Source organism: Capricornis sumatraensis, chromosome 12 (genome assembly GCF_032405125.1).
Source record: "Capricornis sumatraensis isolate serow.1 chromosome 12, serow.2, whole genome shotgun sequence".
Classification (NCBI taxonomy): domain Eukaryota; kingdom Metazoa; phylum Chordata; class Mammalia; order Artiodactyla; family Bovidae; genus Capricornis; species Capricornis sumatraensis.
The window spans coordinates 59947628-59965672 of NC_091080.1; the positions used below are offsets into that span (position 1 = coordinate 59947628).

Here is an 18045-nt window from a genome sequence, read left to right on the forward strand (position 1 = left end):
GAGGTAACATTTGTTTACAACATTATTTAAGTTTCACAGTACAGCATTTAATTCAACTTCTGTATACACAGTGTCCTTAGCACCAAAGTCTCACTTCCATCTGTCACCATACAGTTGACCCCTTTACCATTCTGCTCTCTCCCACCCCTGGTCCCTCTGGTAACCACCAATCCATTCTTTGAGTGTATGTGTTTGTTTTTGTTTTATTTTTTATACTCTGCATATGAGGGAAATCATACTTATTTCTCATAGCATAATACCTTCAAGGTCTAGGTCCAGTCATGTTGTCATTAATGGCAAGATTTCATGTTTTTATATGGCTGAATAATAATCCATTATACGTATATTATATATATATATATTCCCTGGTGGCTCAGATGGTAAAGAATCTACCTGCAATGGAGGCGACCTGGGTTCAATCTCTGCATTGGGAAGATTCCCTGGAGAAGGAAATGGCAGTATTCTTGCCTGGGAAATCTCATGGAGAGAGGAGCCTAGCAGGCTACAGACCATGGGGTCACAAAGAGTCAGACATGACTGAGCAACGAAACACAGCACATACGTGTGTGTATATATATATACACACATCACATCTTCTTTATCCATTCATCCACTGATGGACACTTCCACTGATACCATATCTTGGCTCTTGTAAATAATACCACAATGAACAGAGCAGTGCATATCTTTTCAAATTAGTGTTTTCAGTTTTTTCAGATAAATACCCAGAAATTGCTAGGCCACATGATAATTCTATTCTTAATTTTTTGAGGAATCTCCATATTGTTTTCCATAGTGGCAACACCAGTTTATATTTCTACCAAAACAAAAGGCCAACAGCCACATGAAAAGATGCTTAACATCACTAATTTTTAGGGAAATGCAAATCAAAACCACAATTGAGATATTACCTCACACACATATCAGAATAGCTATTACCCAAAAGATAAGAAATATTTAATAACAAGTATTGGAGACGATGTTGAGGAAAAAGAACCCTCGTACACATAAGCCCTTTTTAAAAGGCCTTTTTCTCCCTTCCCTTATGGCCTGGTTTAAGAAAAAGTTATTACTTAAAGGAGTTACTTCACTGTTGCATCTGAGTGTAGGAAGAACCTGGAATAAAAAGAAAATTTATCCACAAGTCCATTCTCTATATCTCTATTTCTGCCCCGCAAATGGGTTCATCAGTACCATTTTCCTAGACTTCATATATATGCATTAATATAAAATACCTGTTTTTCTCGTACTTCACTCTGTATAACAGGCTCTAGGTTTGTCCACCTCAGTTCAACTAACTCAGATTTGTTCCTTTTTATGACTGAGTAATAATCCACTGTATATATGTTGCACAACTTCTCTATCCATTCACCTGGACATAGTGGGGGAAGGAGAGGGTAGGACAAACTGAGAGTAGCACTGAAATCTAATGCCTGCATGCATGCTAAGTTGCTTCAGTCATGTCTGACACTGTGTGACCCTACGGACTGTATGTAGCCTGCCAGGATCCTCTGTCCATGGGATTCTCTAGGCAAGAATACTGGAGTGGGTTGCCTTGCTCTCCTCCAGGGGAATCTGCCTGACCCAGGGATCAAACCCAAGCCTCTTACCTCCTGCATTGGCAGGTGGGTTCTTTATCACTAGTGCCACCTGATATAATACCATGGATAAAATAGAAAGCTAGTGGGAAATTGCTACATAACACAAGGAGCTCAGCCTGGTGCTCTGTGACAACCTAGAGGGGTGGGATGGGGGTGAGATTCAAGAAGGAGGGGATATATGTATATATATAGTTGATTTACATTATTGTGTGACAGAAATCAATAAAACATCATAAAGCCATTATCCTCCAATAAAAAATTTTAAAAGACACTTTATTCTTCTGATATTGCTTAAAGGACCAAGTAGCCAGTGATTAGCCAGCTATGTTTTACTATAACTTTTTAAGAAGCTCATCAATAATTTTACATCATTCTATGTACAAAAAATGAAGTATTCATAATCTGCTCTTTTATACTATAATTTAAAAAAAATAAAGATTTCTAATGCTTAAAAATAAAAGCACTACATGCTTTAGTGACTTTGCATTTTCATTTCATTTGCCTTGTTATGTATTGTATTCAAAAGCAATTTCAATGACTTACATAGATATTTACCATTGTTTTCTTGTTTCTCATTTATTTAAGGCAGTGAAGGGGTTAGTCATGTGTTTAACTTTCAGGTAGATTTATTATTTATTATTTAGTAATAATGTAAAAGGCCTCCAATGGAAATACTGAACTTTCATGATTTTTTAATCCATTTCTAGACAAAACGAGATCATTTCAATGGTGACTGAAATGTGGCTACTGATTTCTCCCAGCCATTAATATTACTAAAATTTTACTTGTAAAATTTTCAGTGTTTTACTTTGTTTTAATCTACCATTTTATAGATGGTTTATAAATTCTATGATGGTATCAGAGCAACTAAAAGTTAAATTAGTACTATGAAGTTAAATTCAGTTCAGTCGCTCAGTCGTGTCAAACTCTTTGAGAGCCCACGGACTGCAGTAGGTCACGTTTCCCTGTCCATCACCAACTCCCTGAGTTTGCTTAAACTCCGGGAAATTAAATTAGCACTGTGAATAACTTAATTGTTTTAGTTTAGATTCAGCAACAACAAAAAATCCTAGGAAATGTTAAAAGTTTAACACTAAAGGAATGAGTAAAGAGAAATCAACCATATGGAACAAAAAGAAAGTATTCTTAGTGTGACCATCAGAAAAATTAAATTTCCAGAGAAAATTATGAGATGGAACAAAGAAAGCTAATTTATAATATTAAGGAGAAATTCCATAATGAAAATAGTGCTCATAAACATTTCCCTACCAAGCTTAAGTTCTTATGGCATTTAAGAATGAGAATCACAGAATATATAAGGACTTCAAAAGATTATCTAGCCTAATTCTCTGGGAAAATCTACACTCTTAACCCCACACAAAGCCTGGGTCTTGGTAATGTGGATTTTTTTTTGAGGGGGGAGGGGTGTTGCTTTGTTTTACTAGTTTTACTTTCCCTGGTTACTACTGTGTGGATCTGTGGATCTGAGGAGTTCTACTTTTTCTGTCTATGAACAGTAGTCACTTCCATTTTTTTCATACCTTTTAAACCACTTTTGGAGAAAGCAGAAATTATATTTTCCAGAAATCTCAAATGTGGTTAAACAAGATTAAGCCACCTGTTTTGCGTTATTTTACAAAAGAAGGAAGGGAGGGAAGGAGGAAGCAAGGGAAGGAGGGAGGGAGGAGCACTGAGCATCTAAACTCCCCGAGTAACCCTCCAGGGCCCATCTGAACTCTACACAGTAAGTCCCCTCTACAGGAACCCTTCAAGTTGGGAACCTTCAAAGACATGAACGTGCGTTCTCATGTCAAATCACGTTAAGTTAGCACACATGCCTGGCGTACATTGTCACACGCGTCCAGCCTCTACAAGTGGTTGTGCTTTTGTGTACTTTACTGCACAGTACTGTTGTGAGCAACAGGGGGAGCTTACTAATGAAGACCTGATAGAACTGGAGGCCCAGAAAAAAGACAAAGACGAAAGGAAGAAGTCACTGAAGAACCAAAGAGATTCATGACACAGGAAATGGCAAGGATAGTTTCTTTATCTGAGCAGGCACTGTTAGTTTTTGAGACCCAGCACTCAAACATAGACCGGTACACAAAGATTGCAGCAGCTGTTCAGGATGCAATCTAGTGTTACTGTGTTATCGATGGTGAGAAAAAAAAGAGCTAATACCTGGACATCACTGGATTGTTTTTTCAAGAGGGTAGATGGAATTGAATCCAGCAAGGAAGCAGAACCTGTGCCATCAGCATGAGGCATGAGTGAAATTTGAGATTGCCCCCCATCTCCTATTGTTGATGACCCTTCAGCTCTACCATCTCCCACCTTCTCTCCCTCCTCCAGTCAGTAACTCTTCTTGCTTGTCCACTAGATGCCAGCCCCCATGTCCCAGTTGTTGTACTGTACTACTATACTTTTCAAGGTACTGCACTGTAAGATAAAAAGTGTTTTCTTTATTGTTTTTGTCTGTTTTTTATGTATTATTTGTGTGAAAAGTATTAGAAACCTATCACAGTACAGTACTATATAGCCAATTGTGCTAGCTGGGTACATAGGTTAACTTTGCTGGACTTAGGAACAAATTGGACTTACAAACACGCTCTCAAAATGAAACTCGTACGTGTGGGACGTATTGTACTGTTTATCAATTCATAACAATCTCTACAAAGAAACAAGAGAAAAAGCTAGTTGCATATTCTCTGTGCTCAGAGTAGATAAGTCAGCATGTACAGTTTTGCAATATTTTGTCTTTCACAACTACCAAGCCACATCAATCATAACACTGCTTAGACCTATATAATATTTGACTGTTCTATATGTCAGCTGCTGGAACCATCCTCCTTTATACAGGAAATTTATATTTAATTTTTCCTGTAGCTTGCAATTCTGATGCCTCACCATTCAGTTAAGATGGTTACTGATAAAAAAGAGTGAACAGGATTTCAAAGATTCCAGCACAGGCCCCTTCTTAAGAATAATGATGCCAGCACTAATATTCTGATGCAACTTCAATGTAACATGAAGACATTCTCAGCCAGTCTTGGCTGTTGCCTGAGCCACAGAACTTCTCAAGATGGAAAAATGCAGCATGTTCCTAGACTTTCAGCTCTGACTCCCTGTTCTGAAAACTCATCCTGAGTTTTACATGAGAGGAAAATAAAAATACTAAAAAATACAAACAAAACAAAACTTGTAAAAGAGGTTAGAAATCAGAAGGTTTTACAGTTTTCCTCTTGGTGGAGGTTATCCAGTAATCAGAAATTTGTTGTTGTTCTTTTTGTTAGTCACTCAGTTGTGTCCAACTCTTTGCGACCCCATAGACTGTAGCCTAGGAGGCTCCTCTGTCCATGGAATTCTCTAGGCAAGAATACTGGAGTGTGTTGCCATGCCCTCCTCCAGGGGATCTTCCCAACCCAGGGATCAAACCTGGGTCTCCTGCATTGCAGGCAGATTCTTTACCATCTGAGCCACCAGGGAAGCCCTCATCAGAGATTAACCAGCACCTATAAAAAGATTACCTGAAGTTAAGAATAACACACTCTATCACTGAAAAATATACTTACCAACCCCTGCTCTTCTAGAAACTACTGGGGGATACAACAGTAAGGACAGCCTAACCTTGTAGGATTCACCATCCAGTGGGGTGGAAAGATATGTGAACAAACACACAAGATAATGGATTTGCAGCAACTGTTAGAGATCTATGAACAAAGCACAGCAAGAGCACTGACAACAAAGCAAGGAAAGGGGTCAATTCCTGGAAAACAGTGTCAGAAAAGGGGTTACTAGGAGTTTATCTTTAAACAGAGTCCTAAAAAGTACACAGTAGAAAAGAAGGGGAAAGGAATTCAAGTCAGAGCTGAGTAAAGGAGGCCTGCTTCCCATCCAGTGAAGCAGGCGAGAAAAGAATGTGAAAATGGATACGGAAAGAACATACACAGTCTCCTTGTATAGTAGCGGGGTGGACCCTCAAGGCTGGCACAGTTGCATTCCCCACCCGATGGTATGAAAGCACTGAGCCCTGGCTCTGCCCTCCTCTCACAGGCAGACCCCTCACTCCACGTAGCCAACAGTTGGCTCAGAATGTCAGCAGCATTTCTGTGAGCTGCACCACCCACGTATCTCCTTGATCTTATGTGTCCTGTGCATGAACCATTTGTGGCTTCAGTAGCAAGCCAGATAAACGCAACCTCACATCAGTCGTCACAGCAGCCTCTGGAGTCTGGCCTAGAGACAGCTGGGCGCAGAGGACAGCATGTGGGAGGACACAGCGGTGAGAGGGAGAGCTTTCAGGGGGACTGGAGAAGCGTGAGGTAGGCCCTTCTGCCATGCTAGACCATGTAGATTTTGTCTCTTAATAAGGAAGCATAAACTGGTCCTTAGTGAGAAAATTTTGTGAGAAAAAAACTGCAACGTAAGGTAGGATATAGACAGATGACAGTAAACCAGTGGCAGGAAGACTAGTTAGGACACGAAGGCAATTGTCTTTCTAAAGAAGGCCCAGACTTAGATACCAGACAGAGAGAAAAAGGAAAGCAAGATGGACATAAGGGACACTCTACCTTTGAGTTTATAGCAAGGGTCCCCAACTGTGGGACCACAGACGGATACCGGTCCATGGCCTGGTAGGAACTGGGCCTCACAGCAGCAGGTGGATGGTGGGCAAGTGAACGAAACTTCATCTGTATTTACAGCTGCTCCCCATCACTCGCATTACCACCTGAGCTCTGCCTCCTGTCAGATCAGCGTGGCATTAGATTCTCACAGGAGCACAAACCCTACTGTGCACTACACACGAGGGATCTAGACTGCATGCTCCTTCCTTTTCTTTAGTTGCACGAAAATTGCTTTACAATGTTGTGTTGGTTTCTGCTATGCAACAATGAAAATCAGTCATAATTATACATATATCTCCCAGTTACAAAGTCCTTAAAGAATTATCCCAAAACCAATCCCAGCCCCCCTCCATGAACAACTGTCTCCCATGAAACCAGTGCCTGGTGCCAAAAAGGTTGGGGACTGCTGGTTTGCAGGATTTTGTAAACAGGTGGATACAGATGGCTCAAAAGGATGCATTATGATTCCTAAATATGGAAGTTGTGTAAATGGAACAGTCAAAACAAAATATGACAGGTTTTGGAAGGGTAGGAGAGCAAGGCTCTGCAATGGAGGAAGAATCAGTCTTAGGAGGAGGGACTGAGGAAGGAAGGAAGAGGGGCAAGTGGGGCAGTGGATGGGTGGGGAAAGGGGCAAGATTACCCTACCTTCTCATTTTCTACCTAAGTCTTATTCAGTTGGCATTTTCCAGGATTGTGTTCTTGGCTCTCTTTAGCCTTCTCTCTTTTTCTTCCTCCTGCATACTCATCAAGCCCCACACCTTCAATCATTCTTTATACAATAACTCCTTAATTTCTATCCCAAGCCCTAAACTAAACCTATATAATACGGTGGCCACTTGGCTATCAACATGTGGTTTTCATTGGTATGGCTAACTGCCTAAAGTGAGAACAAAACTTTAAAAGGATCCCTCTTGGGTAAAAACTGGTGAATGCTACATTCCCTAGTCAGAAAGTGTCTTGGCACCAATTCATCTCCATTTCTTCATTATTCCTCAACTCAGTGTCCATGCTGGGACCATGGAAGGCAAGAGTTACTAGAGAGGATTTAAAATGGATGACCAGCAAGGTCCTATTGTATAGCACAGGGAACTCTGCTGAATGTTATATGGCAGCCTGGGATGGGAGGGGAGTTTGGGAGAGCATGGATACACATATATGTATAGCTGGGTCCCTTCGCTGTTCGCCTAAAACTATCACAACGTTGTTAATCAGCTATATCCCAATACAAAACAAAAAGTTTTACAAATGAGTTAGCAAAGAGGATGGCAACATGCATTAAGGAGGTGTGGAGAATGCAGCCTGGCTTACTTTGTTCTAAGTGGTGGTATTTCCCTGGGGAAAATCGAGGGGGAAGATGTACGTCTAATAAATGCTGTGCTTCCAAGAATGGTCATGTATACATCTAAAGATTTCTGCTAAAATGGTTAGGAGAGGTAACTCAAGTGGAAGAATACATAAAAAAAAATTTAGGGGAAAATACTGACATATTTTTAGTCACTCAGAACCATTTCCAACTTCGTCTTACATATTTCTTCGAAAATTCTAACTGTTCCCATTAAAGAGGGAGTGAGAATGCTGGAGAGAAAAATTAGCTTCCAAATTCCAAAGAAAGAAAATCAAGGCTAAAAAGAGACCATAAAGAAAGTGTTTTTAAAATGAGGACAGGGGCTGACGAAATACAGAGAAAAAAACAAAATCACTGTCTACCCTGTTGAAATAAGCATTATCTACTCTGAGATGTTAGAGCAACTGAGAGAATAAAAGGTCTTCTTTATCTTCTTACATGAGCAATGGAAAAAGTAACCACTCTGCTTCCACGATCAGGCTTTTCCTACCTTTTAAAAAAACAGCCAACTCATTGGAAAAGACCCTGATGCTGGGAAAGGCAAAAGGAGAAGAGGGTGGCAGAGGATGAGATGATTGGATGACATCATCGATTCAATGGACGTGAACTTGGGCAAACTCCGGGAGATGGTGAGGGACAGGGAGGCCTGGCATGCTGCAGTCAATGGGGTCTCAAAGAGTCGGACACGATTTAGCGACTGAACAACAAGAACCACCACCTTTGAAAAATACTCCCAGTAATATTTCTGGATTTGTTAAACTCAGGAAAATTATCTAGGCTGAAAAATTGCCAAGATAATCTGGTTTTGTTTTTCTATTGTGGTTCTGCCTCATCTCCGGTTGCCCTCCTCTTTTTCCACTGATGGCCATTCCTTGAGGCTTGGGTCTGTCAGAGACAAGTCTCCCAGGAGTCAGAGGTTTGGGGAGGAGCCTGTGGACAGCAGTCACCCCACTTACCAGAGATTCACTGGCACACTGGAACACGTAGCAGATATACTGGCTCAGTCCAGGCTCCAAGGACTCCCGACAAATGAAGCCGAAGTGATCAACATGCTTTATACCCTAGAGAGGGAAGAAGCGGGGAGTTTATAAGATTATGTCCATTTAACCAACACTATGGAAACAGTTCTGTGCTTTCATACTTTCATGAATTTCTCCTTCACAGCACTGTGATAGGGGACATAATGTCAGAGCAAACTTATATGGCAGACTTTTGATACATAAAATAAAGGGTGAAACCAGCTCAGATTGCTTTGTTTCTGGCAAACACTCTGTAACTCGGGGCCACAGAAGGAAAAACAGGATGGCACGATCCATTGTCTCTTGTAATAAAACCACCACCCAGTGTTTGGCAGTACCGGAGTTTTCAATTTATTGGTCGTCATTGAGCAAGCAGTCTGATGATTCATCATAAACCCTGTTCTTATTTACTTGAGATTAAGAATCATAAAACTGACAATACTCTACTGAAATGGCATGCAATTCCCTAAAGTATGCATTAGAAGTACTAGAACATTTATCTATTTATAGACATTCAAGGAGTCACACCTGTTAGAAGATGAATACATTAAAGAAATTACTGCAGATGTCAATGATTCAAATTCACAAATCTGTACTTTCTGAACACAGACTAAATAACCTCAGCTACACTTTATAAAAAAATTCTGAATCATTTGAGAACTTCAATCAGCCTGAATACATACACACCAATTAGCAGCCAGTAGTACCTTGTGTCCTGGCGTGCTGCAGTCTGTGGGGTCGCAAAGAGTTGGACACGGCTGAGCAACTGAACTGAACTGAACTGAGCACCTTGGTACTTTAACAGAAAGCACGGTACTTTGAAAAGTCAGGAAAACCAAAAATTTAAAGTTGTCCTGCAATCACTTAAATTCCAGGGAAAAGGAAACAGCCTTTGGGGTCAGATCTGTGCTTCCACCTTGGCTCAAGCAATTTACTAGGTATAAGATATTGTGATGTGTTGATAAAAAGTATCTCGGAAGTTCCACTTCTCGTTATAAAATAGTAGTCACGGCACCTATTCCCCCAAATTTTTGAGATTCAGAACTAAGAAATATCTTAGTTCCTTGCATGTTTGATAAACAGTAACCACAATTCTTATATTAATAAGCTTCACCTATCCAACAGATATGGAAAAAAGAAATCAGCTCTATAAAAAGAAAAAGTTAATAGGAGGAATTAAGTTATACAGTCCATGAGGTGAAAGTAAATTCCATCTGATACAACTCATTCATGATTATAGAATTTCTTTGACTTGGGACTTCCCAGGAGATCCAGGTTAAGAATCTGTGCTTCTACTGAATAGGGCACGAGTTTAATCCCTGATCGGGGAACTAAGATCCCACATGCAGCCAAAAACAAATAAGTAAATAAAATAAAATGGAGAAATAGCATCATCTTAAAAAAAAAAAAACCTTTGACTAACTTGGCATTAAATGGGAAAAATGCATAGTACCTCACCAGCTCACCAAGTTTTCAGGCAATGGCAATGTTCCAGTAAAGAAAACCACTCCCTTATTCCTCATGCTTGCCAAAAATCCAGTCCTACTGATTTTGAAGAAAGAAGCATACGTAGGGGTACATGTGAGGAGCCTGATGGGCTACAGTTCATGGGGTCGCAAAGAGTCACATCATGTCGTGTGTTTAAAAGTATGCCTGTTGCCAAATGCAGCCACCCTCTATCAGTGCAATTCTGTGGAAAAGCAATATGAGTTGGCCACACAGTGAGTGGCAGAGATTAACCTGACAATTATTCTGATCAAAGGCCTTTACACAAAACTTCCTCATATTTCAGTCAATTCTTTTTCTTAATTCTTAATGTCACTACAAAGCTTGCTTTAAAAAAAAAAGAAAGGAAAAGGAAAAATCTTGTTTGAACTGCCAGTTTATATATTTGGTTTGGCTGCTTCTTTTTTCCTTCTTTTTCAAATTTTTTTTTCCCTTAAATGTTCAATGAGCATTGCTAGTTTTCTTCCTGCAAGACTTGGGGTGGGGCTAGAGAGAGGCACAGCCTTTTCCAATGGCGACTCTTGCTCTGGGAAACAGGAAACACACAGCTTTCCACACAACTCTCTCCTCAACACTGGACATAAGGCCCAATACACAGAAATATTCATTCAACATTTATTGAACACCTAAGCATTAAGCTCTGTCTTAACACATCTTATTCTCTGATGCTCTACAGCATAAGACACCCACCCTCACAGACCTTATGATCATGCAAAGACCCCAAGGAAACATGTCGTTACAAGAATGCTTCAGTTCAGTTCAGTTCAGTCACTCAGTCGTGTCCGACTCTTTGCGACTCCATTAATCGCGGCACACCAGGCCTCCCTGTTCATCACCAACTCCCGGAGTTCACTCAGACTCACATCCATCAAGTCAGTGATACCATCCAGCCATCTCATCCTTTGTCATCCCATTCTCCTCCTGCCCCCAATCCCAGCTTAGTAAATACCATTTTTCAGTTAAAGTGACTCATCTTTCTACCAAGTTTTTGGTCCCTTAAATAGGAATTTAGAAATTTTTAATATATTCACCGAGTCAGATGCTGCCTTTCTCAATTATTAGAGTAGAAAGCTTTTATCTTCAGAACATAATTTTAGGTTTCCGTATAATAGCACAAATATTAAAATAAAACGCTAGAAGTGAAACTACATTAGCTGAGTCTGAGGAGAATAATTAACAAGATGTACAAAAGGTTGTCATTTTCCAACAGAAGAATATCTGAACATCCTACCTATGGCAGTGCTAACTCCAAAATTCAAAAAAAAAAATTTTAAATAAGCAGCCTTTCAACATTAAAACACAGGAAAGGGCCTTGGCAAGATCCAAGACCCTGAAGGTACATCTAAGTTACACCTATTAGGAAATAAGTTATTGCTTCTCTATTCCAGGGACCTCCTCAGAGGCATCCTTGCATTTTTAACTTTTCCATATTCAGATTCAGATATTCCCTCCATTCCAACCTCTTCAGAAAAATCTCCCTAGGTTTGCCATATAGTTAGGCAGCTCTAACTTTTGGATAGCTGTACTAACTTATTATATTACTATGGTACTTAGAATACTACTTTATGCCTGATATGACCTCAAGCACATATAATTGTATTGATTATTTTTAAAACTTTCATATACACAATATAAGAATTAACAACAAGTAAAAGGCCAACGATACATACACAAACCTTCTTTTCAAACTTTAACATTTACAACAACAAACTTGAAAGCACTAGTTCTCCTCTTATTACCTATTACGGTATAAAGAGCAAACATGACTCAGTGATGCCAAAACCTACTGCCCAAGATTCTGAGGAAAACTGAGAAGATATTTCCAAAAGAACTCACCACCGCAAAAACTCCACTCACCCCTTTGATGAATGGATGCTACGAGCAGACAGGGCTGATGACAGTGAGCGTAAAATATTATGATACTGAGAGACCTGGACCCAAACACATGAACACTCTGAAGATAAATCCACTTGGCAAAAACAACCACATTATTGTAAAGTAATTAGCTTCCAACTAAATAAATAAGTTTTCAAAAAATAAATAACATTTGAAGGGATTCAATCCCAGTTATTTTATGGTTAATTGAGAAACAAGCCTTAACTGGTTTCCTCAAACACTATAATCTACTTCAATACATACCTGGGAACAAGAAGAGATATCTTTAAAATTCTTCTCAAGCACAACTGATTTAGTGTCCGGACTGATAAGGTTAATCTCAAACCGTCCAACCTTAAAAATAAAGCATTCCAATTAATTTCAACTTACCAAGAACCTAATATCTTAGTTTACAATTAAATATTTGACCAATAATACAGATTCAAATGCTCTATACAAGATATATGGGCTTCCCTGGTAGCTCAGCTGGTAAAGAATCCAACTACAATGCAGGAGACTCCAGTTCGATTCCTGTGTCAGGAAGATCCAGTGGAGAAGGGACAGGCTACCCACTCCAGTATTTTTGGGCTTCCCTTGTGGCTCAGCTGGTAAAGCATCCACCTGCAATGCAGGAGACCTGGGTTGGATCCCTGGGTTGGGAAGATCCCCTGCAGAAGGGAAAGGCTACCCACTCTAAGATTCTGGCCTGGAGAATACCATGGACTGTATAGGAATACACAGTGTCAATACCCAACCCCACCAAATTTACAACCTCAGTTATCAGTCATCTGAAAACATTTCTTCCTTTCATCTAGAATTTATGAAATAAGCTGCTCTTAATTTAAAAGAAACCATTTTTTTCCAAATTAGAAATTGTCTTTTCAAAAAATATGCAACCTTTCCTCGCTTTATGTTTTCTAAAAATACCAATTATTTAATTATAATTTAAAATTTGCTTTCTCACAAAGGATCAACAGAAAGATATACTTGCAATTGGGCAGATAATTTTTTTAAACTTTTAAATAAACAACCATTTAGGAAAAAATTAACAACATGGACTCTGGCTAGCTAAGAAAAAGAACAAATCAAGAGAGGAAACTCAGGGGACTTCCCTGGTGGTCCAATGGTTAAGACTTCACCTTCTAAAGCAGAGGATGCTGGTTTGCTTCCTGGTTGGGGAACTAAGATACCACACGCCTTGTGGTCAGAAAGCCAAAACATAAAACAGAAGGAATACTGTAACAAATTCAATAAAAACTTTAAAAATCATTCACATTAAAAAAAAAAAAGCTTAAAAAAAAGAGAAGAAACTCGTTAATATATTACCAAAGAAAAGACTATAGACACTTTAATCACATGCCTCAAGTTATCAAGAACAAAACAACCATGAACTTCTGATAAAGCAAATATTACATCCTGGGACTATTTACCAAGGTACGCAGTGTGATTTCCTTCTTAAGGACTCTTTGCAATGGGATAAAAGGACCGTCACTCCTTTTTCAAGAAAACTCAAATCTGAGGAAAACTCTAATCCTCAAAGCTGAGGATTAATTAAAGAACCTCTACAGGGCATTGTTAGGAATTCAATTCTTTCAAGTGGAACTGGACACTTTCTATACCCTGTACAACTTCAAAAACTACTCATTAGAATTAAGAATCGTGTTTTACACCTACAATATAGCTTGCGCCCAATCATTTTAACAACTGATCCAATAAATTATCAGGCCTGTGATGTTTCCTAAACCTCTCCTTTGTATGACAGAGTAAATTGGTATATCCTCATCTGAAGATACAACCGTGAGTCTCTGGACTTTTCTTTTTTTCTCTCTAGAAAATTCTCTCTCCTTCAAGAAGATTCACACTCTCCCAGATTCACATCTTCAAACCCTTCTGACTTTCTGCAGTCATTAAAAAATCATAATAATAAATAGCAACATTTACTGAAGAATCATGTATGTGCTGAGTCATGTCCAACTCTTTGCCACACCATGGACTGTAGCCTGCCGGGCTCCTCTGTCCACGGGATTTCCAGGCATGAATAGTGGAGTGGGTTGCCATTTTCTACTCCAGGGAATCTTCCCACCCAAGGATTGAACATGCATCTCCTGTGTTTTCTGCACTGGCAGGAGGATTCTTTACCACTGAGCCCTCTGGGAGGCCCTAGTGAAGAATCAACCTAAGGCAAACGCTGGTGATGCTAAGATGCCATGCGTGCTTAGTTGCTTCAGTAGTTACCAACTCTTTGAGACCCTATGGACTGTAGCCTGCCAGGCTCCTCTGTCCATGGGATTCTCCAGGCAAAACTCCCGGAGTGGGTTGCCATGTGCTCCTCCAGGAGATCTTCCCCACTCGGGGATGGTACCCCGTCTCTTAGGTCTCCTGCGTTGGCAGGCGGGTTTTTGTTTTGTTTTGTTTTTTTACCACTAGCGCCATCTGGGTAACCTCTGCTAATTTCCCCAACCAACTTTCCCTGATGCTCCTTCAACTGCTTTTCTCTCTTTCCCTCCCTGCCCTGCTCCCTTTTCTCTTACATTCCCCGTCTGCCTCTCACCCCTTCACTACTGTCCTTTGCTCTTTCTCCAACCTGCCTTCTCTGCTGCCTGGGGGACATGACAGAAAAGTTGGATGGTTCCAGATTGAGGACCAGGGAGAAGCTGGCCGCTGGGCTGCTTCCGGCTATAGCAAAGGAGGGGGAAACACCGGGAGAGCCGCCGGCCAGGACAGCACCTGAAACAGCATGGTTCTGTTCTTCTCCGAGTCCGAGGGCTGCACGTGGCTGGGCGCGCTGGCGTGCCTCCGCCGCGGCTGCGGCTTCTGGCTGTTCTCGTGAACTTTCCTTTGCAGGACCCCCGTGACGCTGCTGCACCGAGACCGGAACTCTTGCTGCTCATCGAAGCCCGAATCTTCTAAAATCCTCTCAGGGAAGCAGACTCGCGAGCTGGATGGCCCAGGCTGGCTGGGCGCGGCAGGGAAGACCGGGTGGGTGTCGGCGACGCCAGCCCCTTCTTCCGACAGAACGTCGGCGGGGCAGGCCGGCGTTCGAGCCTCGGATCCCGCCTGGTCCTCGCCCGAGTCCCCCGCGCGCGGCTCGCCCTGGAGCCGCAGGCGCTGCTGCTCGTGCAGGCTGAACTTCTCGATGCAGTCGTCGATGAGGCTGGACGGCGCCTTCTTGTGGGTCACGGTCACCCTGCCACAGTACAGGACCTCGAACTTCTGAGAGTTGTAAAAGGCGTCCTCGTTGTCTTTGCTGGGTTTGGCATCCTCTTTCATGGCAGCTTTCGATAACTGCCTTATGCTGCTGATAACATCAGGAACCTGGAAAATAATTCACAACAATTATTATTATCACACGGAATGCATTCTCATGGTAAGTGATAAAATACTGAAAGTAATAGATCCTACATAAGATAAAGCATGGGCTTCCCTGGGGGCTCAGTCAGTAAAGAATCCGCCTGCAATGCTGGGGAACCTGGGTTCCATTCCTGGGGTAGGAAGATCCCCTGGAGGAGGAAATGGCAACCCACTCCAGTATTCTTGCCTGGAGAATCCCCATGGAGAAAGGAGCCTGATGGGCTACAGTTCATGGGGTCACAAAGAGTCGGTCATGACTGATCAGCTAAGTACACAAGACAAAGCATAAACTTAAATTACACTATCGGATTAAGTGATATAAAGATGAGACTGAAAAATTTTATCACTTTTATAATTTCCCCTTTTAAATGTATTCATTCCCCCAAAACAAAGCCATGAGACTCCACAAGCCGCTGCAACCTTTAATAAATTACCACAATATAGCCTTTGAGCACTTCTAAAAGGTATTATTATCACTGATTCAATGGACATGAACTTGGGCAAACTCCAGGAGATGGTGAGGGACAGACAGGCCTGGCATGCTGCAGTACACGGGCTTGCAAAGTGTCAGACACTACTTGGCGACTGAACAACAACAAAAAGGAGCAAAAGGTTAAAATTAAATTTAAAAAATAAAGTATAACATGGTTAAAGTACCAACCACCACTGAGATGAACTAATTTATTATGAGCTTCAGCTGAAAGGAATGGAAGTTCCAACAATAAGACTAAAATTTACTTTCTGAATGAAGAGATTAAAATACAGACACCCCTCACCAGCATTAGCCATCAGAGAAAATGCACATTTAAACCATAGAAAGATACTATCTTTTACACACCTATTAGAATGGCTAAAATCAAAAGACCAAGTACCGACTAGAATATGGAACAATTGGAACGCCCATACATTGTGTGCAGAAATGTAAAATGGCACAAGCACCTCAGGAATTTGGCAGTTGCTTAGAAGTTAAACAGATCTATCTCACAACCCAGCCATTCCACTCCTAGAAATTTAGGTGAAAGCCCCGAAAATATATGTTCACAGAAAGCCTTGTTCACAAATATTAACAGACGCCTTTGTCACAACATTCCCCAAATCAAAATGACTCAAATATTCATCAACAAGTGAATGATTGCTAATTGTTAAGGAAATGTAAAGCAAAACACAAGAAAATATCAGCTTATATCTGATAGAAAGATAACTGCCAAAAAGATAAATGATAACAAGCGTTGGAGAGTACATGGAAAAAAGGAAATGCTTGAGCACTGTTGGTAGGAATGTAAATCAGTGCAGTCACGATGGAAAACAGTATAGAGATTCCTAAAATATTAAAAATGGAACTATCATATGATCCAGCAATTCCACTTCTGTGTATCTATTCAAAAGAAACAAAAAATACTTTCTCAAAAAGATACCTACACCTTCATGTTCATCACAGAATTATTCACAACAGTAAAGACATGGAAACAACCTAAGTTAACCTAGTGAAAGTGAGTGAAAGTCGCTCAGTTGTGTCTGACTCTTTGCAACCCCATGGACTATGCAGTCCATGGAATTCTCCAGGCCAGAATACTGGAGTGGGTAGTTGTTCCCTTCTCCAAGGGATCTGCCCAACCCAGGGATCGAACCCAGGTCTCCTGCATTGCAGGCGGATTCTTTACCAGCTGAGCCGCAAGGGAAGCCCAAGAATACTAGAGTGGGTAGCCTTTAAAAAAATAAATAAATAAAGTATATATATACATACACATATATACAACTATATGACTTGAACAAGAAGCTAAGTCACTCAATCAAATATTGTTTAAATAGCTATGATTTAAAAAATCTAAGATGAACAAAATATTTTAGGATATGAAAACAAATAGAAAGCTCAATAGAAAGTTGAAAATATAAAGTACAAACTTCCAGTTACAAGAAAAGTAAGTTCTTGGCATATTATGTACAGCATGGTGACTAGAGTTAATAATACCATATTGTATATTGAAAGTTGCTAAGAGAGTAGATCTGAAAAGTTCTCACAAGAAAAAAAGATCTGTAACCATTTGAGGTGAGTGGTGTTAACTAAACTTATGTTAATCATTTTGCAGTATATACTGTATCAAATCATTATGTTGTACCCCTTGACCTAAATACAATGCTATATGTCAATTATATCTCAATAAAACTGAAAGGAAAAAAGTGAACAGATAAACTAAAGGTGGTACTGTTGCTGTTTAATCACTCTGTCGTGTCTGACTTTTTTTCCACCCCATCTACTGTAGCCTGCCAGGCTCCTCTGTCCATGGGACTTCTCAAGCAGGAATACTGGGATGGGTTGCCATTTCCTTCTCCAGAGGATCTTCCCAGCCCAAGGATTGAATCTGCATCTGCTGTATTCACAGGCCGATTCTTTATCACTGAGCTAATTGAACTGAACTGAATTGAAAGTCGCTCAGTCAGACTCTTTGTGACCCCATGAACTCACTACACAGTCCATGGAATTCTCCAGGCCAGAATACTGGAGTAGGTAGCCTTTCCCTTCTCCAGGGCATCTTCCCAACCCAGGGATCGAACCCAGGTCAATCCACATTGCAGGTGGATTCTTTACCAGCTGAGCCACAAGGGAAGCCCAAAGGTGGTACATTCACATAAAATGGAATACAACCCATTATCTCCCATCTGGTTTTCTGCAGTAGTCTTTTAACTGGTATCCCTTGCCCCCTTTAATGTACTCTCAAAAG

The 18045-nt window shown here is 40.6% G+C and overlaps 1 protein-coding gene across 3 annotated transcripts in view; it reads right to left on the reverse strand.

Annotated features, from left to right (window-relative positions):
* The window catches only part of TBC1D4 (TBC1 domain family member 4), a 216650-nt gene that overhangs the window by 71348 nt on the left and 127257 nt on the right, over nt 1–18045 (reverse strand). For all 3 annotated transcript variants that reach the window (XM_068984279.1, XM_068984278.1, XM_068984277.1), the window contains exons 2-4: nt 14702–15289; nt 12239–12328; nt 8531–8635 (exon numbers count right to left, since the gene is read on the reverse strand). In XM_068984279.1, the coding sequence (XP_068840380.1) occupies nt 8531–8635; nt 12239–12328; nt 14702–15289 (783 nt within the window). The remainder of the gene's footprint in view (nt 1–8530; nt 8636–12238; nt 12329–14701; nt 15290–18045) is intronic.